A 20,874-nucleotide genomic window follows, 5' to 3' on the forward strand; every position below is an offset into this window, starting at 1 on the left:
CAACCCTTTGTGTAAATATATACCCTTGGAGATTCAGTGAGCTGCAGTATCATATATATATATGGTACTCCCAGCTACAGCACTCCCAGCTACTATACTCCCAGCTACTATACTCCCCGCCACTGTACTCCCAGCTACTATACTTCCAGGTACTATACTCCCAGCTACTATACTCCCAGCTACTATACTCCCAGCTACTATACTCCCAGCTACTATACTCCCAGCTACTGTACTCCCAGCTACTATACTCCCAGCTACTGTACTCCCAGCTACTATACTCCCAGCTACTATACTCCCAGCCACTATACTCCCAGCTACATCACTCCCGGCTACTATACTCCCCGCCACTGTACTCCCAGCTACTATACTTCCAGGTACTATACTCCCAGCTACTATACTCCCAGCTACTATACTCCCAGCTACTATACTCCCCGCCACTGTACTCCCAGCTACTATACTTCCAGGTACTATACTCCCAGCTACTATACTCCCAGCTACTATACTCCCAGATACTATACTCCCAGCTACTATACTCCCAGCTACAGCACGCCCAGCTACTATACTCCCAGCTACTGTACTTCCAGCTACATCACTCCCAGCTACTATACTCCCAGCTACTATACTCCCAGCTACTATACTCCCAGCTACTGTACTCCCAGCTACTATACTCCCAGCTACTGTACTTCCAGCTACATCACTCCCAGCTACTATACTCCCGGCTACTATACTCCCCGCCACTGTACTCCCAGCTACTATACTTCCAGGTACTATACTCCCAGCTACTATACTCCCGGCTACTATACTCGCAGCTACTATACTCCTAGCTACTGTGCTCCCAGCTACTATACTCCCAGTTACTATACTCCAAGCTACTATACTCCCAGCTACTATACTCCTAGCTACTGTACTCCCAGCTACTATACTCCTAGCTACTATACTCCCAGCTACTATACTCCCAGCTACTAAACTTCCAGCTACTATACTCCCAGCTACTATACTCCCAGCTACTATACTCCCGGCTACTATACTCCCAGCTACTATACTCCCAGCTCCTATACTCCCAGCTCCTATACTCCCAGCCACTATACTCCCAGCTACATCACTCCCGGCTACTATACTCCCAGCTACTATACTCCCAGCCACTATACTCCCAGCTACATCACTCCCGGCTAATATACTCCCAGCTACTATACTCCCAGCTACTATACTCCCAGCTGCTATACTCCCAGCTACAGCACTCCCAGCTACTATACTCCCAGCTACTGTACTCCCAGCTACATGAATACATCTCCATCCATACATCTCCAACCATACATCTCCAACCATACATCTCCAACCATACATCTCCAACCATACAGCTCCAACCATACATCTCCAACCATACATCTCCAACCATACATCTCCAACCATACATCTCCAACCATACATCTCCAACCATACATCTCCAACCATACATCTCCAACCATACAGCTCCAACCATACATCTCCAACCATACATCTCCAACCATACATCTCCAACCATACATCTCCAACCATACAGCTCCATCCATACATCTCCAACCATACATCTCTAACCATACATCTCCAACCATACATCTCCAACCATACAGCTCCATCCGTACATCTCCAACCATACATCTCTAACCATACATCTCTAACCATACATCTCCAACCATACATCTCCAACCATACATCTCCAACCATACATCTCCAACCATACATCTCCAACCATACATCTCCAACCATACATCTCTAACCATACATCTCCAACCATACATCTCCAACCATACATCTCCAACCATACATCTCCAACCATACATCTCCAACCATATCTCTCCAACCATACATCTCCAACCATACAGCTCCAACCATACATCTCCAACCATACATCTCCAACCATACATCTCCAACCATACATCTCCAACCATACATCTCCAACCATACATCTCTAACCATACATCTCCAACCATACATCTCCAACCATACATCTCCAACCATATCTCTCCAACCGTACAGTTATACCCTGCAAAATGTGTTGAACTTTCCTCGTCTCTAAATGCATAGGTCATCGTTTCTATAGCAAGTGGATCATATATGTGACACTCACTCACTCCTATGGTAGCCAGAGCATTCTGGGTAAATATAACACACATACTTACTGTGAACACACACACACACACACACACACACACACACACAACCGTACAGTTACACAGTGCACAATGGCTGGAGGAACTTGATCTGGTTTCTAAAGCCAGATCCTGTCATGCTGTCTCTTCTGACATTTGGACTTCAGTGCTATGCTGGCCTGACCCGGCTTGGTCCGGTTTGGCCCGGCTTGGTTAAGGCAGAGTGTCAACTTGGCCTGTGACATGGAGGGCCCTCTGTAACATTGTTCAACAGATGCACAGCTAAAATTAAACCATGAGAGAGAGAGACTAGCAGCTGGGAAATATTTAGGGCAGAGAAAGAGACCATTGATCCTGTCTATGTAGGACAGAGAGAGACCATTGGTTCTGTCTATGTAGGGGCAGAGAGAGAGAGAGAGAGAGAGAGAGAGAGAGAGAGAGAGAGAGAGAGAGAGAGAGAGAGAGACCATTGGTCCTGTCTATGTAGGGCAGAGAGAGAGAGAGAGACCATTGGTCCTGTCTATGTGGGGCAGAGAGAGAGAGAGAGAGACCATTGGTCCTGTCTATGTAGGGCAGAGAGAGAGAGAGAGAGACCATTGGTCCTGTCTATGTAGGACAGAGAGAGAGAGAGAGACAATTGGTCCTGTCTATGTAGGGCAGAGAGAGAGAGAGAGAGACCATTGGTCCTGTCTATGTAGGGCAGAGAGAGAGAGAGAGACCATTGGTCCTGTCTATGTAGGGCAGAGAGAGACCATTGGCCCTGTCTATGTAGGACTGAGAAAGAGACCATTGGTCCTGTCTATGTAGGGCAGAGAGAGAGAGAGAGAGAGAGAGACCATTGGTCCTGTCTATGTAGGACAGAGAGAGAGAGAGAGAGACCATTGGTCCTGTCTATGTAGGACAGAGAGAGAGAGAGAGAGACCATTGGTCCTGTCTATGTATTGTATGAGCCAGAGGTTTTGTCCTGTCTGTGTAGTCGTAGAGAGACCAGGGTTTTGTCCTGTCTATGTAGGATCAGTAGGGAGCCAGAGAGATTATTGATCCTGTCTGTGTTTCGTAGGAGCCAGGGTTTGTCCTGTCTGTTGATCGTAGGAGCCAGGGTTTTTTCCTGTCTATGGATCGTAGGAGCCAGGGTTTTGTCCTGTCTGTGTGTCGTAGGAGCCAGGGTTTTGTCCTGTCTATGTATTGTATGAGCCAGGGTTTTGTCCTGTCTATGTATTGTATGAGCCAGGGTTTTGTCCTGTCTGTGTGTCGTAGGAGCCAGGGTTTTGTCCTGTCTGTGGATCGTAGGAGCCAGGGTTTTGTCCTGTCTGTGTTTCGTAGGAGCCAGGGTTTGTCCTGTCTGTTGATCGTAGGAGCCAGGGTTTTCTCCTGTCTATGGATCGTAGGAGCCAGGGTTTTGTCCTGTCTGTGTGTCGTAGGAGCCAGGGTTTTGTCCTGTCTGTGTATCGTAGGAGCCAGGGTTTTGTCCTGTCTGTGTCATCTGTAGGATGCCAGGGTTATTGTCCTGTCTGTGTATCGTAGGAGCCAGGGTTTTGTCCTGTCTGTGGATCGTAGGAGCCAGGGTTTTGTCACTGTCTGTGTTTCGTAGGAGCCAGTGGTTTTGTCCTGTCTGTCTGTTGATTGTAGGAGCCAGGGTTTTCTCCTGTCTGTGGATCGTAGGAGCCAGGGTTTTGTCCTGTCTGTGTATCGTAGGAGCCAGGGTTTTGTCCTGTCTGTGTATCGTAGGAGCCAGGGTTTTGTCCTGTCTGTGGATCGTAGGAGCCAGGGTTTTGTCCTGTCTGTGGATCGTAGGAGCCAGGGTTTTGTCCTGTCTGTGGATCGTAGGAGCCAGGGTTTTGTCCTGTCTATGGATCGTAGGAGCCAGGGTTTTGTCCTGTCTGTGTATCATAGGAGCCAGGGTTTTGTCCTGTCTATGGATCGTAGGAGCCAGGGTTTTGTCCTGTCTGTGGATCGTAGGAGCCAGGGTTTTGTCCTGTCTATGGATCGTAGGAGCCAGGATTTTGTCCTGTCTGTGGATCGTAGGAGCCAGGGTTTTGTACTGTCTATGGATCGTAGGAGCCAGGATTTTGTCCTGTCTATGTATTGTATGAGCCAGGGTTTTGTACTGTCTGTGGATCGTAGGAGCCAGGGTTTTGTCCTGTCTATGGATCGTAGGAGCCAGGGTTTTGTCCTGTCTGTGGATCGTAGGAGCCAGGGTTTTGTCCTGTCTGTGGATCGTAGGAGCCAGGGTTTTGTCCTGTCTGTTGAATGACTCAGGAAAGTTGAGGAAAGAAGCAGATTGTTATGCTAAATGCTCGTTAAAGAATAAAAAGCCACAACGCTCGCCATTAAAACCGTATTATTTTATTAACGCAACTTTAAAAAACTTGACGTTTCAGCCTTGATCAGAACCTCTCTTCACAAAAGCTAGTAATCCAAATAAAAATCCTGTTTATACTACTACAAAGAACATCCACTGTAGCAGAGATTCTGATTCTTACATATAAAACCGCTCCGATACAACGCAAGTTGACCCCGTATAACACCTAACCTCTGACCCCTGACCTTTAACCCCTGACCTAAAAAACCACTGACCTCTGACCTCATACCCCCCTGCAGGAGATCCATGAGCTGACGAGCCAGATGCAGGAGACCTCCGTGCAGGTCCAGATGGATATGTCCAAACCAGACCTGACCGCTGCCCTCAGGGACATCCGTATGCAGTACGAGGGCATCGCAGCCAAGAACATCTCAGAGGCTGAGGACTGGTACAAGTCCAAGGTAAACACTGTCTATAATACACCGTAGTATTATATAATATGGTACAGTACTGAGGACTGGTACAAGTCCAAGGTAAACACTGTCTATAATACACCGTAGTATTATATAATATGGTACAGTACTGAGGACTGGTACCAGTCCAAGGTAAACACTGTCTATAACACACCATAGTATTATATAATATGATACAGTACTGAGGACTGGTACAAGTCCAAGGTAAACACTGTCTATAATACACCGTAGTATTATATAATATGGTACAGTACTGAGGACTGGTACAAGTCCAAGGTAAACACTGTCTATAATACACCGTAGTATTATATAATATGGTACAGTACTGAGGACTGGTACCAGTCCAAGGTAAACACTGTCTATAACACACCATAGTATTATATAATATGATACAGTACTGAGGACTGGTACAAGTCCAAGGTAAACACTGTCTATAATACACCGTAGTATTATATAATATGGTACAGTACTGAGGACTGGTACAAGTCCAAGGTAAACACTGTCTATAACACACCGTAGTATTATATAATATGGTACAGTACTGAGGACTGGTACAAGTCCAAGGTAAACACTGTCTATAATACACCGTAGTATTATATAATATGGTACAGTACTGAGGACTGGTACAAGTCCAAGGTAAACACTGTCTATAACACACCGTAGTATTATATAATATGATACAGTACTGAGGACTGGTACAAGTCCAAGGTAAACACCATTTATAATACACCGTAGTATTATATAATATGATACAGTACTGAGGACTGGTACAAGTCCAAGGTAAACACCATTTATAATACACCGTAGTATTATATAATATGGTACAGTACTGAGGACTGGTACTAGTCCAAGGTAAACACCATCTATAATACACCGTAGTATTATATAGTATGGTACAGTACTGAGGACTGGTACAAGTCCAAGGTAAACACCATTTATAATACACCGTAGTATTATATAATATGGTACAGTACTGAGGACTGGTACTAGTCCAAGGTAAACACTAGAAACATGGGTGGGTAGTGACAGTGGGGTCATAGTTAGAGAGGCTTGCTGTCATCGAGATGGTTGAGATAAATTGCTTTAGGATGGTACACAACAGGGTTTGGGTTTATTTTGTTTCAATTCATTTAGTTCATTAAATTGGAATTTAATTTAAATGAAATCGACTCCAACCCTGGCGCAGAACATGATAAAATCCCAACATTATCTGTGTGTGATTGCCAATACTTGACGCAAAGCATTGCTAGATGAGCTAAAGCTGGATATTGATATGTGGACTGTGACAGTAGCTAAGCTAACTACATCGGCATCACTAGACAGTGACAGTAGCTAAGCTAACTACATCGGCACCACTACACAGTGACAGTAGCTAAGCTAACTACATCGGCATCACTAGACAGTGACATTAGCTAAGCTAACTACATCGGCACCACTTCACAGTGACAGTAGCTAAGCTAACTACATCGGCATCACTACACAGTGACAGTAGCTAAGCTAACTACATCGGCATCACTACACAGTGACAGTAGCTAAGCTAACTACATCGGCATCACTAGACAGTGACAGTAGCTAAGCTAACTACATCGGGATCACTAGACAGTGACAGTAGCTAAGCTAACTACATCGGCACCACTTCACAGTGACAGTAGCTAAGCTAACTACATCGGCACCACTAGACAGTGACAGTAGCTAAGCTAACTACATCGGCACCACTAGACAGTGACAGTAGCTAAGCTAACTACATCGGCACCACTAGACAGTGACAGTAGCTAAGCTAACTACATCGGCACCACTAGACAGTGACAGTAGCTAAGCTAACTACATCGGCACCACTAGACTGTGACAGTAGCTAAGCTAACTACATCGGCATCACTAGACAGTGACAGTAGCTAAGCTAACTACATCGGCACCACTAGACAGTGACAGTAGCTAAGCTAACTACATCGGCATCACTAGACAGTGACAGTAGCTAAGCTAACTACATCGGCACCACTACACAGTGACAGTAGCTAAGCTAACTACATCGGCACCACTACACAGTGACAGTAGCTAAGCTAACTACATCGGCATCACTAGACAGTGACAGTAGCTAAGCTAACTACATCGGCACCACTACACAGTGACAGTAGCTAAGCTAACTACATCTGCACCACTACACAGTGACAGTAGCTAAGCTAACTACATCGGCACCACTAGACAGTGACAGTAGCTAAGCTAACTACATCGGCACCACTAGACAGTGACAGTAGCTAAGCTAACTACATCGGCACCACTACACAGTGACAGTAGCTAAGCTAACTACATCTGCACCACTACACAGTGACAGTAGCTAAGCTAACTACATCGGCACCACTAGACAGTGACAGTAGCTAAGCTAACTACATCGGCATCACTAGACAGTGACAGTAGCTAAGCTAACTACATCGGCACCACTACACAGTGACAGTAGCTAAGCTAACTACATCGGCACCACTAGACAGTGACAGTAGCTAAGCTAACTACATCTGCACCACTAGACAGTGACAGTAGCTAAGCTAACTACATCGGCACCACTAGACTGTGACAGTAGCTAAGCTAACTACATCGGCACCACTACACAGTGACAGTAGCTAAGCTAACTACATCGGCATCACTAGACAGTGACAGTAGCTAAGCTAACTACATCGGCATCACTAGACAGTGACAGTAGCTAAGCTAACTACATCGGCACCACTACACAGTGACAGTAGCTAAGCTAACTACATCGGCATCACTAGACAGTGACAGTAGCTAAGCTAACTACATCGGCACCACTAGACAGTGACAGTAGCTAAGCTAACTACATCGGTACCACTAGACAGTGACAGTAGCTAAGCTAAATACATCGGCATCACTAGACAGTGACAGTAGCTAAGCTAACTACATCGGCACCACTACACAGTGACAGTAGCTAAGCTAACTACATCTGCACCACTACACAGTGACAGTAGCTAAGCTAACTACATCGGCACCACTAGACAGTGACAGTAGCTAAGCTAACTACATCGGCACCACTAGACAGTGACAGTAGCTAAGCTAACTACATCGGCACCACTACACAGTGACAGTAGCTAAGCTAACTACATCTGCACCACTACACAGTGACAGTAGCTAAGCTAACTACATCGGCACCACTAGACAGTGACAGTAGCTAAGCTAACTACATCGGCATCACTAGACAGTGACAGTAGCTAAGCTAACTACATCGGCACCACTACACAGTGACAGTAGCTAAGCTAACTACATCGGCACCACTAGACAGTGACAGTAGCTAAGCTAACTACATCTGCACCACTAGACAGTGACAGTAGCTAAGCTAACTACATCGGCACCACTAGACTGTGACAGTAGCTAAGCTAACTACATCGGCACCACTACACAGTGACAGTAGCTAAGCTAACTACATCGGCATCACTAGACAGTGACAGTAGCTAAGCTAACTACATCGGCATCACTAGACAGTGACAGTAGCTAAGCTAACTACATCGGCACCACTACACAGTGACAGTAGCTAAGCTAACTACATCGGCACCACTACACAGTGACAGTAGCTAAGCTAACTACATCGGCACCACTAGACAGTGACAGTAGCTAAGCTAACTACATCGGCATCACTACACAGTGACAGTAGCTAAGCTAACTACATCGGCATCACTAGACAGTGACAGTAGCTAAGCTAACTACATCGGCATCACTAGACAGTGACAGTAGCTAAGCTAACTACATCGGCACCACTAGACAGTGACAGTAGCTAAGCTAACTACATCGGCACCACTACACAGTGACAGTAGCTAAGCTAACTACATCGGCATCACTAGACAGTGACAGTAGCTAAGCTAACTACATCGGCATCACTACACAGTGACAGTAGCTAAGCTAACTACATCGGCATCACTAGACAGTGACAGTAGCTAAGCTAACTACATCGGCACCACTAGACAGTGACAGTAGCTAAGCTAACTACATCGGCACCACTTCACAGTGACAGTAGCTAAGCTAACTACATCGGCATCACTAGACAGTGACAGTAGCTAAGCTAACTACATCGGCACCACTTCACAGTGACAGTAGCTAAGCTAACTACATCGGCTCCACTAGACAGTGACAGTAGCTAAGCTAACTACATCGGCACCACTACACAGTGACTATAGCTAAGCTAACTACATCGGCATCACTAGACAGTGACAGTAGCTAAGCTAACTACATCGGCACCACTAGACAGTGACAGTAGCTAAGCTAACTACATCGGTACCACTAGACAGTGACAGTAGCTAAGCTAACTACATCGGCATCACTAGACAGTGACAGTAGCTAAGCTAACTACATCGGCACCACTACACAGTGACAGTAGCTAAGCTAACTACATCGGCATCACTAGACAGTGACAGTAGCTAAGCTAACTACATCGGCATCACTAGACAGTGACAGTAGCTAAGCTAACTACATCGGCATCACTAGACAGTGACAGTAGCTAAGCTAACTACATCGGCACCACTACACAGTGACAGTAGCTAAGCTAACTACATCGGCATCACTAGACAGTGACAGTAGCTAAGCTAACTACATCGGCACCACTACACAGTGACAGTAGCTAAGCTAACTACATCTGCACCACTACACAGTGACAGTAGCTAAGCTAACTACATCGGCACCACTAGACAGTGACAGTAGCTAAGCTAACTACATCGGCACCACTACACAGTGACAGTAGCTAAGCTAACTACATCGGCATCACTAGACAGTGACAGTAGCTAAGCTAACTACATCGGCACCACTAGACAGTGACAGTAGCTAAGCTAACTACATCGGTACCACTAGACAGTGACAGTAGCTAAGCTAACTACATCGGCACCACTTCACAGTGACAGTAGCTAAGCTAACTACATCGGCATCACTAGACAGTGACAGTAGCTAAGCTAACTACATCGGCACCACTTCACAGTGACAGTAGCTAAGCTAACTACATCGGCATCACTAGACAGTGACAGTAGCTAAGCTAACTACATCGGCACCACTTCACAGTGACAGTAGCTAAGCTAACTACATCGGCATCACTAGACAGTGACAGTAGCTAAGCTAACTACATCGGCATCACTAGACAGTGACAGTAGCTAAGCTAACTACATCGGCACCACTAGACAGTGACAGTAGCTAAGCTAACTACATCGGTACCACTACACAGTGACAGTAGCATCTATTCTAACCCATGTCTCCACCTCCTCTCCAGGTGTCAGACCTGAACCTGGCTGTGAACAAGAACAACGATGCTCTGAGACAGTCCAAACAGGAGAGCATGGAGTTCAGACATCAGATCCAATCCTACACCTGTGAGATCGACTCTCTCAAGGGAACCGTAAGTACTCTGTTACTACACCCTACTCTATGTTACTACACCATACTCTATGTTACTACACCCTACTCTATGTTACTACATCCTACTCTATATTACTACATCCTACTCTATGTTACTACATGCTACTCTATATTACTACACCCTACTCTATGTTACTACATGTTACTCTATGTTACTACACCCTACTCTATATTACTACATGCTACTCTATATTACTACACCCTACTCTATATTACTACATCCTACTCTATATTACTACATCCTACTCTATATTACTACATCATACTCTATGTTACTACATCCTACTCTATATTACTACATCCAACTCTATATTACTACATCATACTCTATGTTACTACATCCTACTCTATGTTACTACATCCTACTCTATGTTACTACATCCTACTCTATATTACTACATCCTACTCTATATTACTACTTCCTACTCTATATTACTACATCCTACTCTATATTACTACCTCCTACTCTATATCACTACATCCTACTCTATATCACTACACCCTACTCTATATTACTACATCCTACTATATATTACTACATCCTACTCTATATTACTACATCCTACTCTATATTACTACACCATACTCTATATTACTACACCATACTCTATGTTACTACATCCTACTCTATATTACTACACCATACTCTATGTTACTACACCCTACTCTATATTACTACATCCTACTCTATATTACTACATTCTACTCTATATTACTACACCATACTCTATGTTACTACATCCCACTCTATATTACTACATCCTACTCTATATTACTACATCCTACTCTATATTACTACATCCTACTCTATATTACTACACCCTACTCTATATTACTACATCCTACTCTATATTACTACACCATACTCTAGATCCTCCTGGATTAAGTGTATACTTTTCTTCTTGTATTTGACAGTCCAATGGTTTTAAATATGTGGGGAGTAGTACACACTTCAGGACAATTCCCTAACCTATCATCACTTCAATCACCTCTCCACCAGCTCCCCTCTCAACCTAACTATGATACCTGTTTACCTACTTTATTTGTTTATGTAATCATCCCTCTCTCTCTCTCTCTCCCCTACAGAACGAGTCTCTGCTGAGGCAGATGAGGGAGATGGAGGATCGTCTGGGAAACGAGGCTGGAGGTTACCAGGACTCCGTCACCCGTCTGGAGGCTGAGATCGCCAAGATGAAGGATGAGATGGCTCGTCACCTCAGAGAGTACCAGGACCTCCTCAATGTCAAGATGGCCCTGGATATAGAGATTGCTACCTACAGGAAGCTACTGGAGGGAGAGGAGAGCCGGTAGGAGAGAGGGATAAGTAGAGGGGGGGATAGAGAAGAGGGAGGAGAGGTGTAGGGGGAGGGGGAGGGGTGCTCTGGCACCCCAATGGTGGAACAAACTCCCCCACGACGCCAGGTCAGCGGAATCAATCACCACCTTCCGGAGACACCTGAAACCCCACCTCTTTAAGGAATACCTAGGATAGGATAAAGTAATCCTTCTAACCCCCCCCCCCCCTTAGAGTTAGATGCACTATTGTAAAGTGGTTGTTCCACTGGACATCATAAGGTGAATGCACCAACTTGTAAGTCGCTCTGGATAAGAGCGTCTGCTAAATGACTTAAATGTAAGAGGGAGGGGAGGAATAGGGGAAGGGATAGAGAAGAGGGAGGGGAGGAGTAGGGGGGAGGAGAGGTGTAGGGGAGGGATAGAGAAGAGAGAGGAGAGGTGTAGGGGGAGGGATAGAGAAGAGGTAGGGGAGGAGTAGGGGAAAGGGGAGGAGTAGGGGGAGAGATAGAGAAGAGGAAGGGGAGAAGTAGGGGGAGGGATAGAGAAGAGGGAGGGGAGAAGTAGGGGGAGGGATAGAGAAGAGGAAGGGGAGGAGTAGGGGGAGGGATAGAGAAGAGGGAGGGGAGGAGTAGGGGCAGGGATAGAGAAGAGTGAGGAGGGGAGTAGGGGGAGGGATCCCAAAACACATGTATAAATTGATCAAAACAAATTAAGTTAGTTGTGCAAGACATTTTATAGATAAAACAATAAGTACCATATTTTAAAATGTGTGCAGGCTTTTTTCTCCTCAGACAATACAACAGCTGATTCAAAGGGGGTGTGGCAGATAATATAACTCTTCCCGGGTAGGATACACTTGTGCTTCCTCTTCCTCTTCCTCTTCCTCTTCCCCATTACTGTTGAGAAGGAGGGAGGAGAAAAGATGCAAGGAATTGCAAAAGACACATTGCGATAGAGCCAGGATAAAAGTTAGGTGAGGGAGGTCATCATGAATGGAATCAGCCACAATAGATTGTTGCAGGGACTTTCAAACAATCCAAACAGTCAAATAGATATAATTTTCCTGTATGTTTTGTCTTCTCTCTGTCTTTCCCCAGCATCACTGTATCTGGCTCCCACTCTGCTTCTCACTCTGCTGCTCACTCTGCTGCCCACTCTGCTGCCTCATCATATTCCACTATTGGATTCAGAGGTGAGAACACGTTTCCTCAGCATCACATTTCACCACAAGGGGGGAGAAGTGGAAAATAGGTTGACAGATGATGCATTTCAGGTATTGATCATTTTAAGACCACGGTACGCCTTGTTTGCCAGCCAAATGAAAATAATGGAGCACGATTAGACTTAATTAATATTGATTAAGGATATCATAAATCAACTGTGGCTTTTGGGCTAGATTGTGGTTAGGTTGAGGTAGGGTTAGGTTGTGGTTAGGTTGAGGTAGGGTTAGGTTGTGGTTAGGTTGAGGTAGGGTTAGGTTGTGGTTAGGTTGAGGTAGGGTTAGGTTGTGGTTAGGTTGAGGTTAGGTTGAGGTAGGGTTAGGTTGTGGTTAGGTTGAGGTTAGGTTGAGGTAGGGTTAGGTTGTGGTTAGGTTGAGGTTGTGGTTAGGTTGTGGTTAGGTTGAGGTTAGGTTGAGGTAGGGTTAGGTTGTGGTCAGGTTAAGGTAGGGTTAGGTTGTGGTTAGGTTGAGGTTAGGTTGAGGTTAGGTTGAGGTAGGGTTAGGTTGTGGTTAGGTTGAGGTTAGGTTGAGGTAGGGTTAGGTTGTGGTTAGGTTGAGGTAGGGTTAGGTTGTGGTTAGGTTGAGGTTAGGTTGAGGTAGGGTTAGGTTGTGGTTAGGTTAAGGTAGGGTTAGGTTGTGGTTAGGTTGAGGTTAGGTTGAGGTAGGGTTAGGTTGTGGTTAGGTTGAGGTTAGGTTGAGGTAGGGTTAGGTTGTGGTTAGGTTGAGGTTAGGTTGAGGTAGGGTTAGGTTGTGGTTAGGTTGAGGTTAGGTTGAGGTAGGGTTAGGTTGTGGTTAGGTTGAGGTAGGGTTAGGTTGTGGTTAGGTTGAGGTTAGGTTGAGGTAGGGTTAGGTTGTGGTTAGGTTGAGGTAGGGTTAGGTTGTGGTTAGGTTGAGGTTAGGTTGAGGTAGGGTTAGGTTGTGGTTAGGTTAAGGTAGGGTTAGGTTGTGGTTAGGTTGAGGTTAGGTTGAGGTAGGGTTAGGTTGTGGTTAGGTTGAGGTAGGGTTAGGTTGTGGTTAGGTTGAGGTTAGATTGTGGTTGTTTTTACCTCAGCCTCGTGGGACTATCTCCTCTCTGCTGCTGTGGTAAGAGACTAAGGTTGTTTTGGGGTTTAGGTTGAGGTAGGGTTAGGTTGTGGTCTATACTTTCCATTGAAAACATCAGCCTAGAGATAGTTGGTTTGGTTAGGTTGTGGTTAGGTTGTGGTTAGGTTGAGGTTAGGTTGTGGTCTATACTTTCCATTCAAAACATCAGCCTAGAGATAGTTTGTTAGGTTAGGTTGTGGTTAGGTTGAGGTAGGTTTAGGTTGTGGTTTGATCAGGTTGTGGTTGTGAATAGGTTAGGTTAGGTTGTGGTTAGGTTAGGTTAGGTTGTGGTTAGGTTGAGGTTAGGTTGTGGTCTATACTTTCCATTCAAAACATCAGCCTAGAGATAGTTGGTTAGGTTGAGGTTAGGTTGTGGTTAGGTTGTGGTCTTTACTTTCCATTCAAAACATCAGCCTAGAGATAGTTGGTTAGGTTAGGTTGTGGTTAGGTTGTGGTTAGGTTGTGGTTAGGTTGTGGTTAGGTTGTGGTTCGGTTGTGGTTCGGTTGAGGTTAGGTTGAGGTTAGGTTGTGGTCTATACTTTCCATTCAAAACATCAGCGTAGAGATAGTTGGTTAGGTTAGGTTGTGGTTAGGTTGTGGTTAGGTTGTGGTTAGGTTAGGTTGTGGTCTATACTTTCCATTCAAAACATCAGCCTAGAGATAGTTGGTTAGTCTTGAGTTGACATCTTTTTTTCCCCGAGTCTCATTAATCCTGAGAGCTTAGTCCTGGGTTAGACTGAGGTTGTGTTACCTCTGTCCTCTCCCTGCAGAGACCAGCCCAGACGCCGGGCGTCCATCAGAGGTCCACTCCAAGAAGACTGTTCTGATCAAGACCATCGAAACCCGCGATGGCGAGGTGAGCTCAACAGACAGAACGCCATAAACAGAAGACACTATGGACCAATAGTCCTAATAGGACCAATAGGACCAATAGTCCTAATAGGACCAATAGGACCAATATAGGCCTCATCCTAAATAACTCCATATGCCCTTCATAGTGCACTACCAGGGCCCAGGACTCTGGTCAAAAGTAGCACACTATATATAAGGAATAGGGTGTTATTTTGCACTTAAACATAGCATTTCATAACCTTACAGTGATTTAATTAATGCATTTTAATCTAGATGAAATATTCATTGAGCGAGGGTAGTAGTGCTCTGTGTGTAAGTACAGTTTACATCTCAACTGTTTATCCAACTACCTTTAATTAACTCACTTCTCCTATCCTGAACACCTCAGTACTAGACCTGATGACTCTACCGCACCTCTGAGCATCTCACCCTCCTCTCACAGTTAAGAGATGTACAGAGGACACCAGGGTTCGGGTCAATATCATTTCACTTCGGACAATTCATGAAGTGAACAGAAATTCCTGATTCCAATTAATTCCTGATTCTTAATAGAAAACCATTGAGACGGCCTCCCGAGTGGTGCTTGATGCATTACTACAGACCCGGGTTCGATCCCAGGCTGTCACAATCGTCCGTAACCGAAAGTCCCATAGGGCGGTATACAATTGGCTCCAGCGTCGTCTGGGTTAGTGGAGGGTTTGGCCGTGGGGGCTTTACTTGGATCATCGCACTCCAGCGACTCCTTGTGGCGGGCTGGGCGCCTGCAGGCTGACCTTGGTCGTCAGTTGAACGGTGCTTCCGGGTTAAGCGGGCGGGTGTTAAGGAGCGATGTTTGGCGGGTCCTGTTTCGGAGGATGCATGACTCGACCTTCACCTTCCCGAACCCGTTGGGGAGTTGCAGCGACGAGACAAGATCGTAATTGGAAATCACGAAATTGGGGAGACAAAGGGGGTAAATTACAACAACAATAAAAGAAAACCATTGAGGAGAATTTCGGAATTGGAATTTAATTTTACTTCCTGGATTTACATTTTACTTCCTGAATTTATATTTTACTTCCTGAATTGACTGAACCCTGGAGAACACACTATTGTTCACACTAAACTACAGTTGTACAGTCACTGTCCTTTCCACACTTTAACTGTCCTTGTCTGTATTTTATTGTATTTATTTAACCTTTATTTTCACAGGAAAGTCCCTTTGAGACCATGTCTCTTTTGGAAGAGAGCCCTGTTTCACAAAAAAAAAAAAAAAGCAGCAGAAAAAACAAGGTACATAACAAGGAAAGAGGTCAGATAACGGCAGTGTCATGACAAATACAACAATACAACAATACAACAATACAACAATACAGCATTACAACAATACAATTAGAACGCTAAAAATCTACAATTCTAAAATTCCCAAAAGGAACTAGCACGTCTAATTGTAGTGTACTCTGAAATTCGTTCCGTAAAAACAAACGCCTGTTTAACGTTTAAATCGGTAGCTACCTAAGGAATTTCAAGAGTTTTTCGTTCCTGTGAGCGAGTACGATATGTCCTACTTCCGTGGGTCAGGAGCGATGTGAAGTAATATGGTAATTTATGCAAGACAGCTGTGTAAATGAATAGATGGCAATGTTGCACAAATAATGAGAAAAATAAGATGTTGTATTGTCACATAAACTGGATAGGTGTTGTTTTACAGGGTCAGTCATAGTAGTATGATAGGTGTTGTTTTACAGGGTCAGTCATAGTAGTATGATAGGTGTTGTTTTAAGGGGTCAACTATAGTAGTATGATAGGTGTTGTTTTACAGGGTCAACTATAGTAGTATGATAGGTGTTGTTTTACAGGGTCAGTCATAGTAGTATGATAGGTGTTGTTTTACAGGGTCAGTCATAGTAGTATGATAGGTGTTGTTTTACAGGGTCAGTCATAGTAGTATGATAGGTGTTGTTTTACAGGGTCAGCCATAGTAGTATGAGAGGTGTTGTTTTACAGGGTCAGTCATAGTAGTATGATAGGTGTTGTTTTACAGGGTCAGCCATAGTAGTATGATAGGTGGTGTTTTACAGGGTAAGTCATAGTAGTATGATAGGTGTTGTTTTACAGGGTCAACTATAGTAGTATGATAGGTGGTGTTTTACAGGGTAAGTCATAGTAGTATGATAGGTGTTGTTTTACAGGGTCAGTCATAGTAGTATGATAGGTGTTGTTTTACAGGGTCAACTATAGTAGTATGATATATGTTGTTTTACAGGGTCAGTCATAGTAGTATGATAGGTGTTGTTTTACAGGGTCAGTTATAGTAGTATGATAGGTGTTGTTTTACAGGGTCAGCCATAGTAGTATGATAGGTGTTGTTTTACAGGGTCAGTCATAGTAGTATGATAGGTGTTGTTTTACAGGGTCAGTCATAGTAGTATGATAGGTGTTGTTTTACAGGGTCAGTAATTGTAGTATGATAGGTGTTGTTTTACAGGGTCAGTCATATTAGTATGATAGGTGTTGTTTTACAGGGTCAGTCATAGTAGTATGATAGGTGTTGTTTTACAGGGTCAGTCATAGTAGTATGATAGGTGTTATTTTACAGGGTCAGTCATAGTAGTATGATAGGTGTTGTTTTACAGGGGCAGCAATAGTCGTACGATAGGTGTTGTTTTACAGGGGCAGCCATAGTAGTATGATAGGTGTTGTTTTACAGGGTCAACTATAGTAGTATGATAGGTGTTGTTTTACAGGGGCAGCAATAGTCGTACGATAGGTGTTGTTTTACAGGGGCAGCCATAGTCGTACGATAGGTGCAGTGAAATGTGTTGTTTTACAGGGTCAGCCATAGTAGTACGGCGCCCCAGGAGCAAATTAGGGTTAAGTGCCTTGCTCAAGGGCACATCGACTGATTTCTCACCTTGGGTATTCAAACCCGCGATCTTTCGCTTACTGCCCCAAACGTTCTAAACGCTAAGCTGCCCGCTGCGCTCCGCCAGCGACTCTGACACACAGCGATGTCACCCGTAAGAACGCGAAGTCGCCTATGGTAAGCAGTATCCAATGGGTTTGAAGAAGTGGCAGCAGCGTTTATATCGATGATGTCGCCCGTAGTCAAAGGCTGACAGGAACATCGACTGAACAAATGTTTTCCTTACAACCAAGCAATATATATCTGTAGAACAAGCCCAGTTTAAAGTCTCCGTTTCTTTCGTTAGCTCGTCTGCGTGTTTTTTAAATGACAACTTGTCATCGAACCAAATTCCCAAGGTATTTATATAAAGGGGACTCGTTCATTATCGTATTTTGTATTCTGTTGTATTTTGTAAAAAAAAAAAAAGTTGTGTAATTGTACGATGCAGGGCTCCCTTGTGAAAGAGACATTGGTCTCAATGGGACTCCCTGTTGACAGAAAGGTACAATAAACAAGTCAAATAAAAATCTATACACGTCGTCTCTCTGGGCTATCTGTTTGTTGTCTCTCTCTGTGTGCCTGACCTCTGAACCTTGTACTGACTCTCCTCTCCTTCCATAGGTGGTCAGTGAATCTACACAGCACCAGCAGGACATCATGTAAACAACAACAATAACAAACGAAGCAACAACAAGTTAAAACATATTTTTTAAGGCCGTTTACATACCAAGATACAAGGGCTGCTCTAGTTAGCTTTTCTAAGGAACGTCTCTTTTGAAAGGTCTCTTTTTGAGAGGGAGTGAGTTATTAACACCTTACGAAGTGTTATAACCACCTTACAAAGGGTTAGGTATGTTCATAACTCACTAACTCCTAGCAATCAGATTTTATATGACCGATCACCAAAGGAGAAGAAGACAGAAGACAATGCTACCGTAATCAGAAGACAATGTTACCGTAATCAGAAGGCAATGTTACCGTAATCAGAATACAATGTTACCGTAATCAGAAGGCAATGTTACCGTAATCAGAAGGCAATGTTACCGTAATCAGAAAGCAATGTTACTGTAATCAGAAGGCAATGCTACTGTAATCAGAATACAATGCTACCATAATCAGAAGACAATGTTAATGTAATCAGAATACAATGTTACCGTAATCAGAATACAATGTTACCGTAATCAGAATACAATGTTACCATAATCAGAAGACAATGTTAATGTAATCAGAATACAATGTTACTGTAATCAGAAGACAATGTTACCGTTATCAGAAGACAATGTTACCGTAATCAGAATACAATGTTACCGTAATCAGAAGACAATGTTAATGTAATCAGAATACAATGTTAATGTAATCAGAATACAATGTTACAGTAATCAGAAGACAATGTTACCGTAATCAGAATAAATGTTACAGTAATCAGAAGGTGGGAACAAGGTGGAATGAAAGTCAAGTCAGGCCCTGGCCAGAACAGAACACGCATGGCTAGAGGGGATCTCCAGAATGTCAAGAGTTGTATCTCTGTAGTGCACGTTTCTTTGTGTGTGTGTGTGTGTGTCAGAAAGGGTCTATCTGCTTCACAATGTTTCACAGCCGATGATCTGAAATAAAATACTTTGTATGTTGATTTGCCTTTTATTTACCCACCACCTCTGTGTGTAAATTGCTATCAAGTGAGAGTAACTGTATCAGTCAAGCTTGGGTCATATTTTATTCAGTGGATTAACGGTGGATTAACAGTGGATTAACAGTGGATTAACGGTGGATTAACGGTAGATTAACAGTGGATTAACGGTGGATTAACGGTGGATTAACAGTGGATTAACGGTAGATTAACAGTGGATTAACGGTGGATTAACAGTGGATTAACGGTGGATTAACGGTGGATTAACAGTGGATTAACGGTGGATTAACAGTAGATTAACGGTGGATTAACGGTGGATTAACGGTGGATTAACAGTGGATTAACGGTAGATTAACAGTGGATTAACGGTGGATTAACAGTGGATTAACGGTGGATTAACGGTGGATTAACAGTGGATTAACGGTAGATTAACAGTGGATTAACGGTGGATTAACAGTGGATTAACGGTGGATTAACGGTGGATTAACGGTGGATTAAAACATGGATTGGTTTATTGATGAGCTACCCGTTCTTTTCACATTGTACAATAACAGATCTGAGTGTTTTACAGTGGAGTAACAATGATTTAGTTTCCTAGTTTTCATAGTAACCAGAGGTTATAATGCTAACAGTGACACAACAGAAGTCTCCACCACGGCTACAATCAAAAAGAGACATTAAGGGATAAAGACTAAAATATATTCTCTGTCTATCGCCCATCCCCCACCTCACTCCATCCCTCGCTCGCTCCCTCGCTCTCCCCCCTCCCTCCCTCCCTCGCTTCCTCCCTCGCTCCCTCGCGCCCTCCCCCACCCCACTCGCTCCCTCCCTCCCTCCCTCGCTCCCTCCCACCCTCCATCCTTCGCTCTTCGACTTTCATACACAAGTATATTTGCCTCTCCTCATCACACTTTGAGCAAACTCATGTCAACAGAAAATGCACTGTACAAAATGTACATGTTAATATTTTCCAAAGACTAAAATGTAATTTTATAAAAGTTGTACACCACTAATACACTAATAATTTGCTAAATATTTATTTGAGTGTACTATTGTACAATTATACCTGAGGCAACAATGTCATTTCTGACATGACCGGACAGGTAACAAAATGATATGACCGGACAGGTAACAAAATAATATGACCGGACAGGTAACAAAATGATATGACCGGACAGGTAACAAAATGATATGACCGGACAGGTAACAAAATGATATGACCGGACAGGTAACAAAATGATATGACCGGACAGGTAACAAAATGATATGACCGGACAGGTAACAAAATGATATGACTGGACAGGTAACAAAATGATATGACCGGACAGGTAACAAAATGATATGACCGGACAGGTAACAAAATGAAAGACTGGCTTTTTGAACGACACACAGATGATACAATCTCAAACGCACAATTGCCTTTTCCCACCTGGACCAAAGGAACACCTATGTGAGAATGCTGTTCATTGACTACAGCTCCGTTCAACACCATAGTACCCTCAAAGCTCTTCACTAAGCTAAGGATCCTGGGACTAAACACCTCCCTCTGCAACTGGATCCTGGACTTCCTCACAGGCCGCCCCCAGATGGTAAGGCTAGGCAACAAGACATT

General features: G+C 43.9%; 1 protein-coding gene across 2 annotated transcripts in view; it reads left to right on the plus strand.

Moving 5' to 3' along the window:
- LOC139546224 (desmin-like) overlaps positions 1–19,265 on the plus strand; it is a 28,581-nt gene extending 9,316 nt beyond the window's left edge. The window contains exons 4-10 of one of the 2 annotated variants that reach the window (XM_071354352.1): positions 4,731–4,892; positions 10,153–10,278; positions 11,385–11,605; positions 12,692–12,786; positions 14,667–14,752; positions 15,940–16,020; positions 18,257–19,265. In XM_071354352.1, the coding sequence (XP_071210453.1) occupies positions 4,731–4,892; positions 10,153–10,278; positions 11,385–11,605; positions 12,692–12,786; positions 14,667–14,752; positions 15,940–16,020; positions 18,257–18,298 (813 nt within the window). In that variant the 3' untranslated portion in view covers positions 18,299–19,265. The remainder of the gene's footprint in view (positions 1–4,730; positions 4,893–10,152; positions 10,279–11,384; positions 11,606–12,691; positions 12,787–14,666; positions 14,753–15,939; positions 16,021–18,256) is intronic. The other variant, XM_071354353.1, reaches the window with a different exon arrangement.
- Positions 19,266–20,874: the final 1,609 nt, after the last annotated feature.

Source organism: Salvelinus alpinus, chromosome 20 (genome assembly GCF_045679555.1).
Source record: "Salvelinus alpinus chromosome 20, SLU_Salpinus.1, whole genome shotgun sequence".
Classification (NCBI taxonomy): domain Eukaryota; kingdom Metazoa; phylum Chordata; class Actinopteri; order Salmoniformes; family Salmonidae; genus Salvelinus; species Salvelinus alpinus.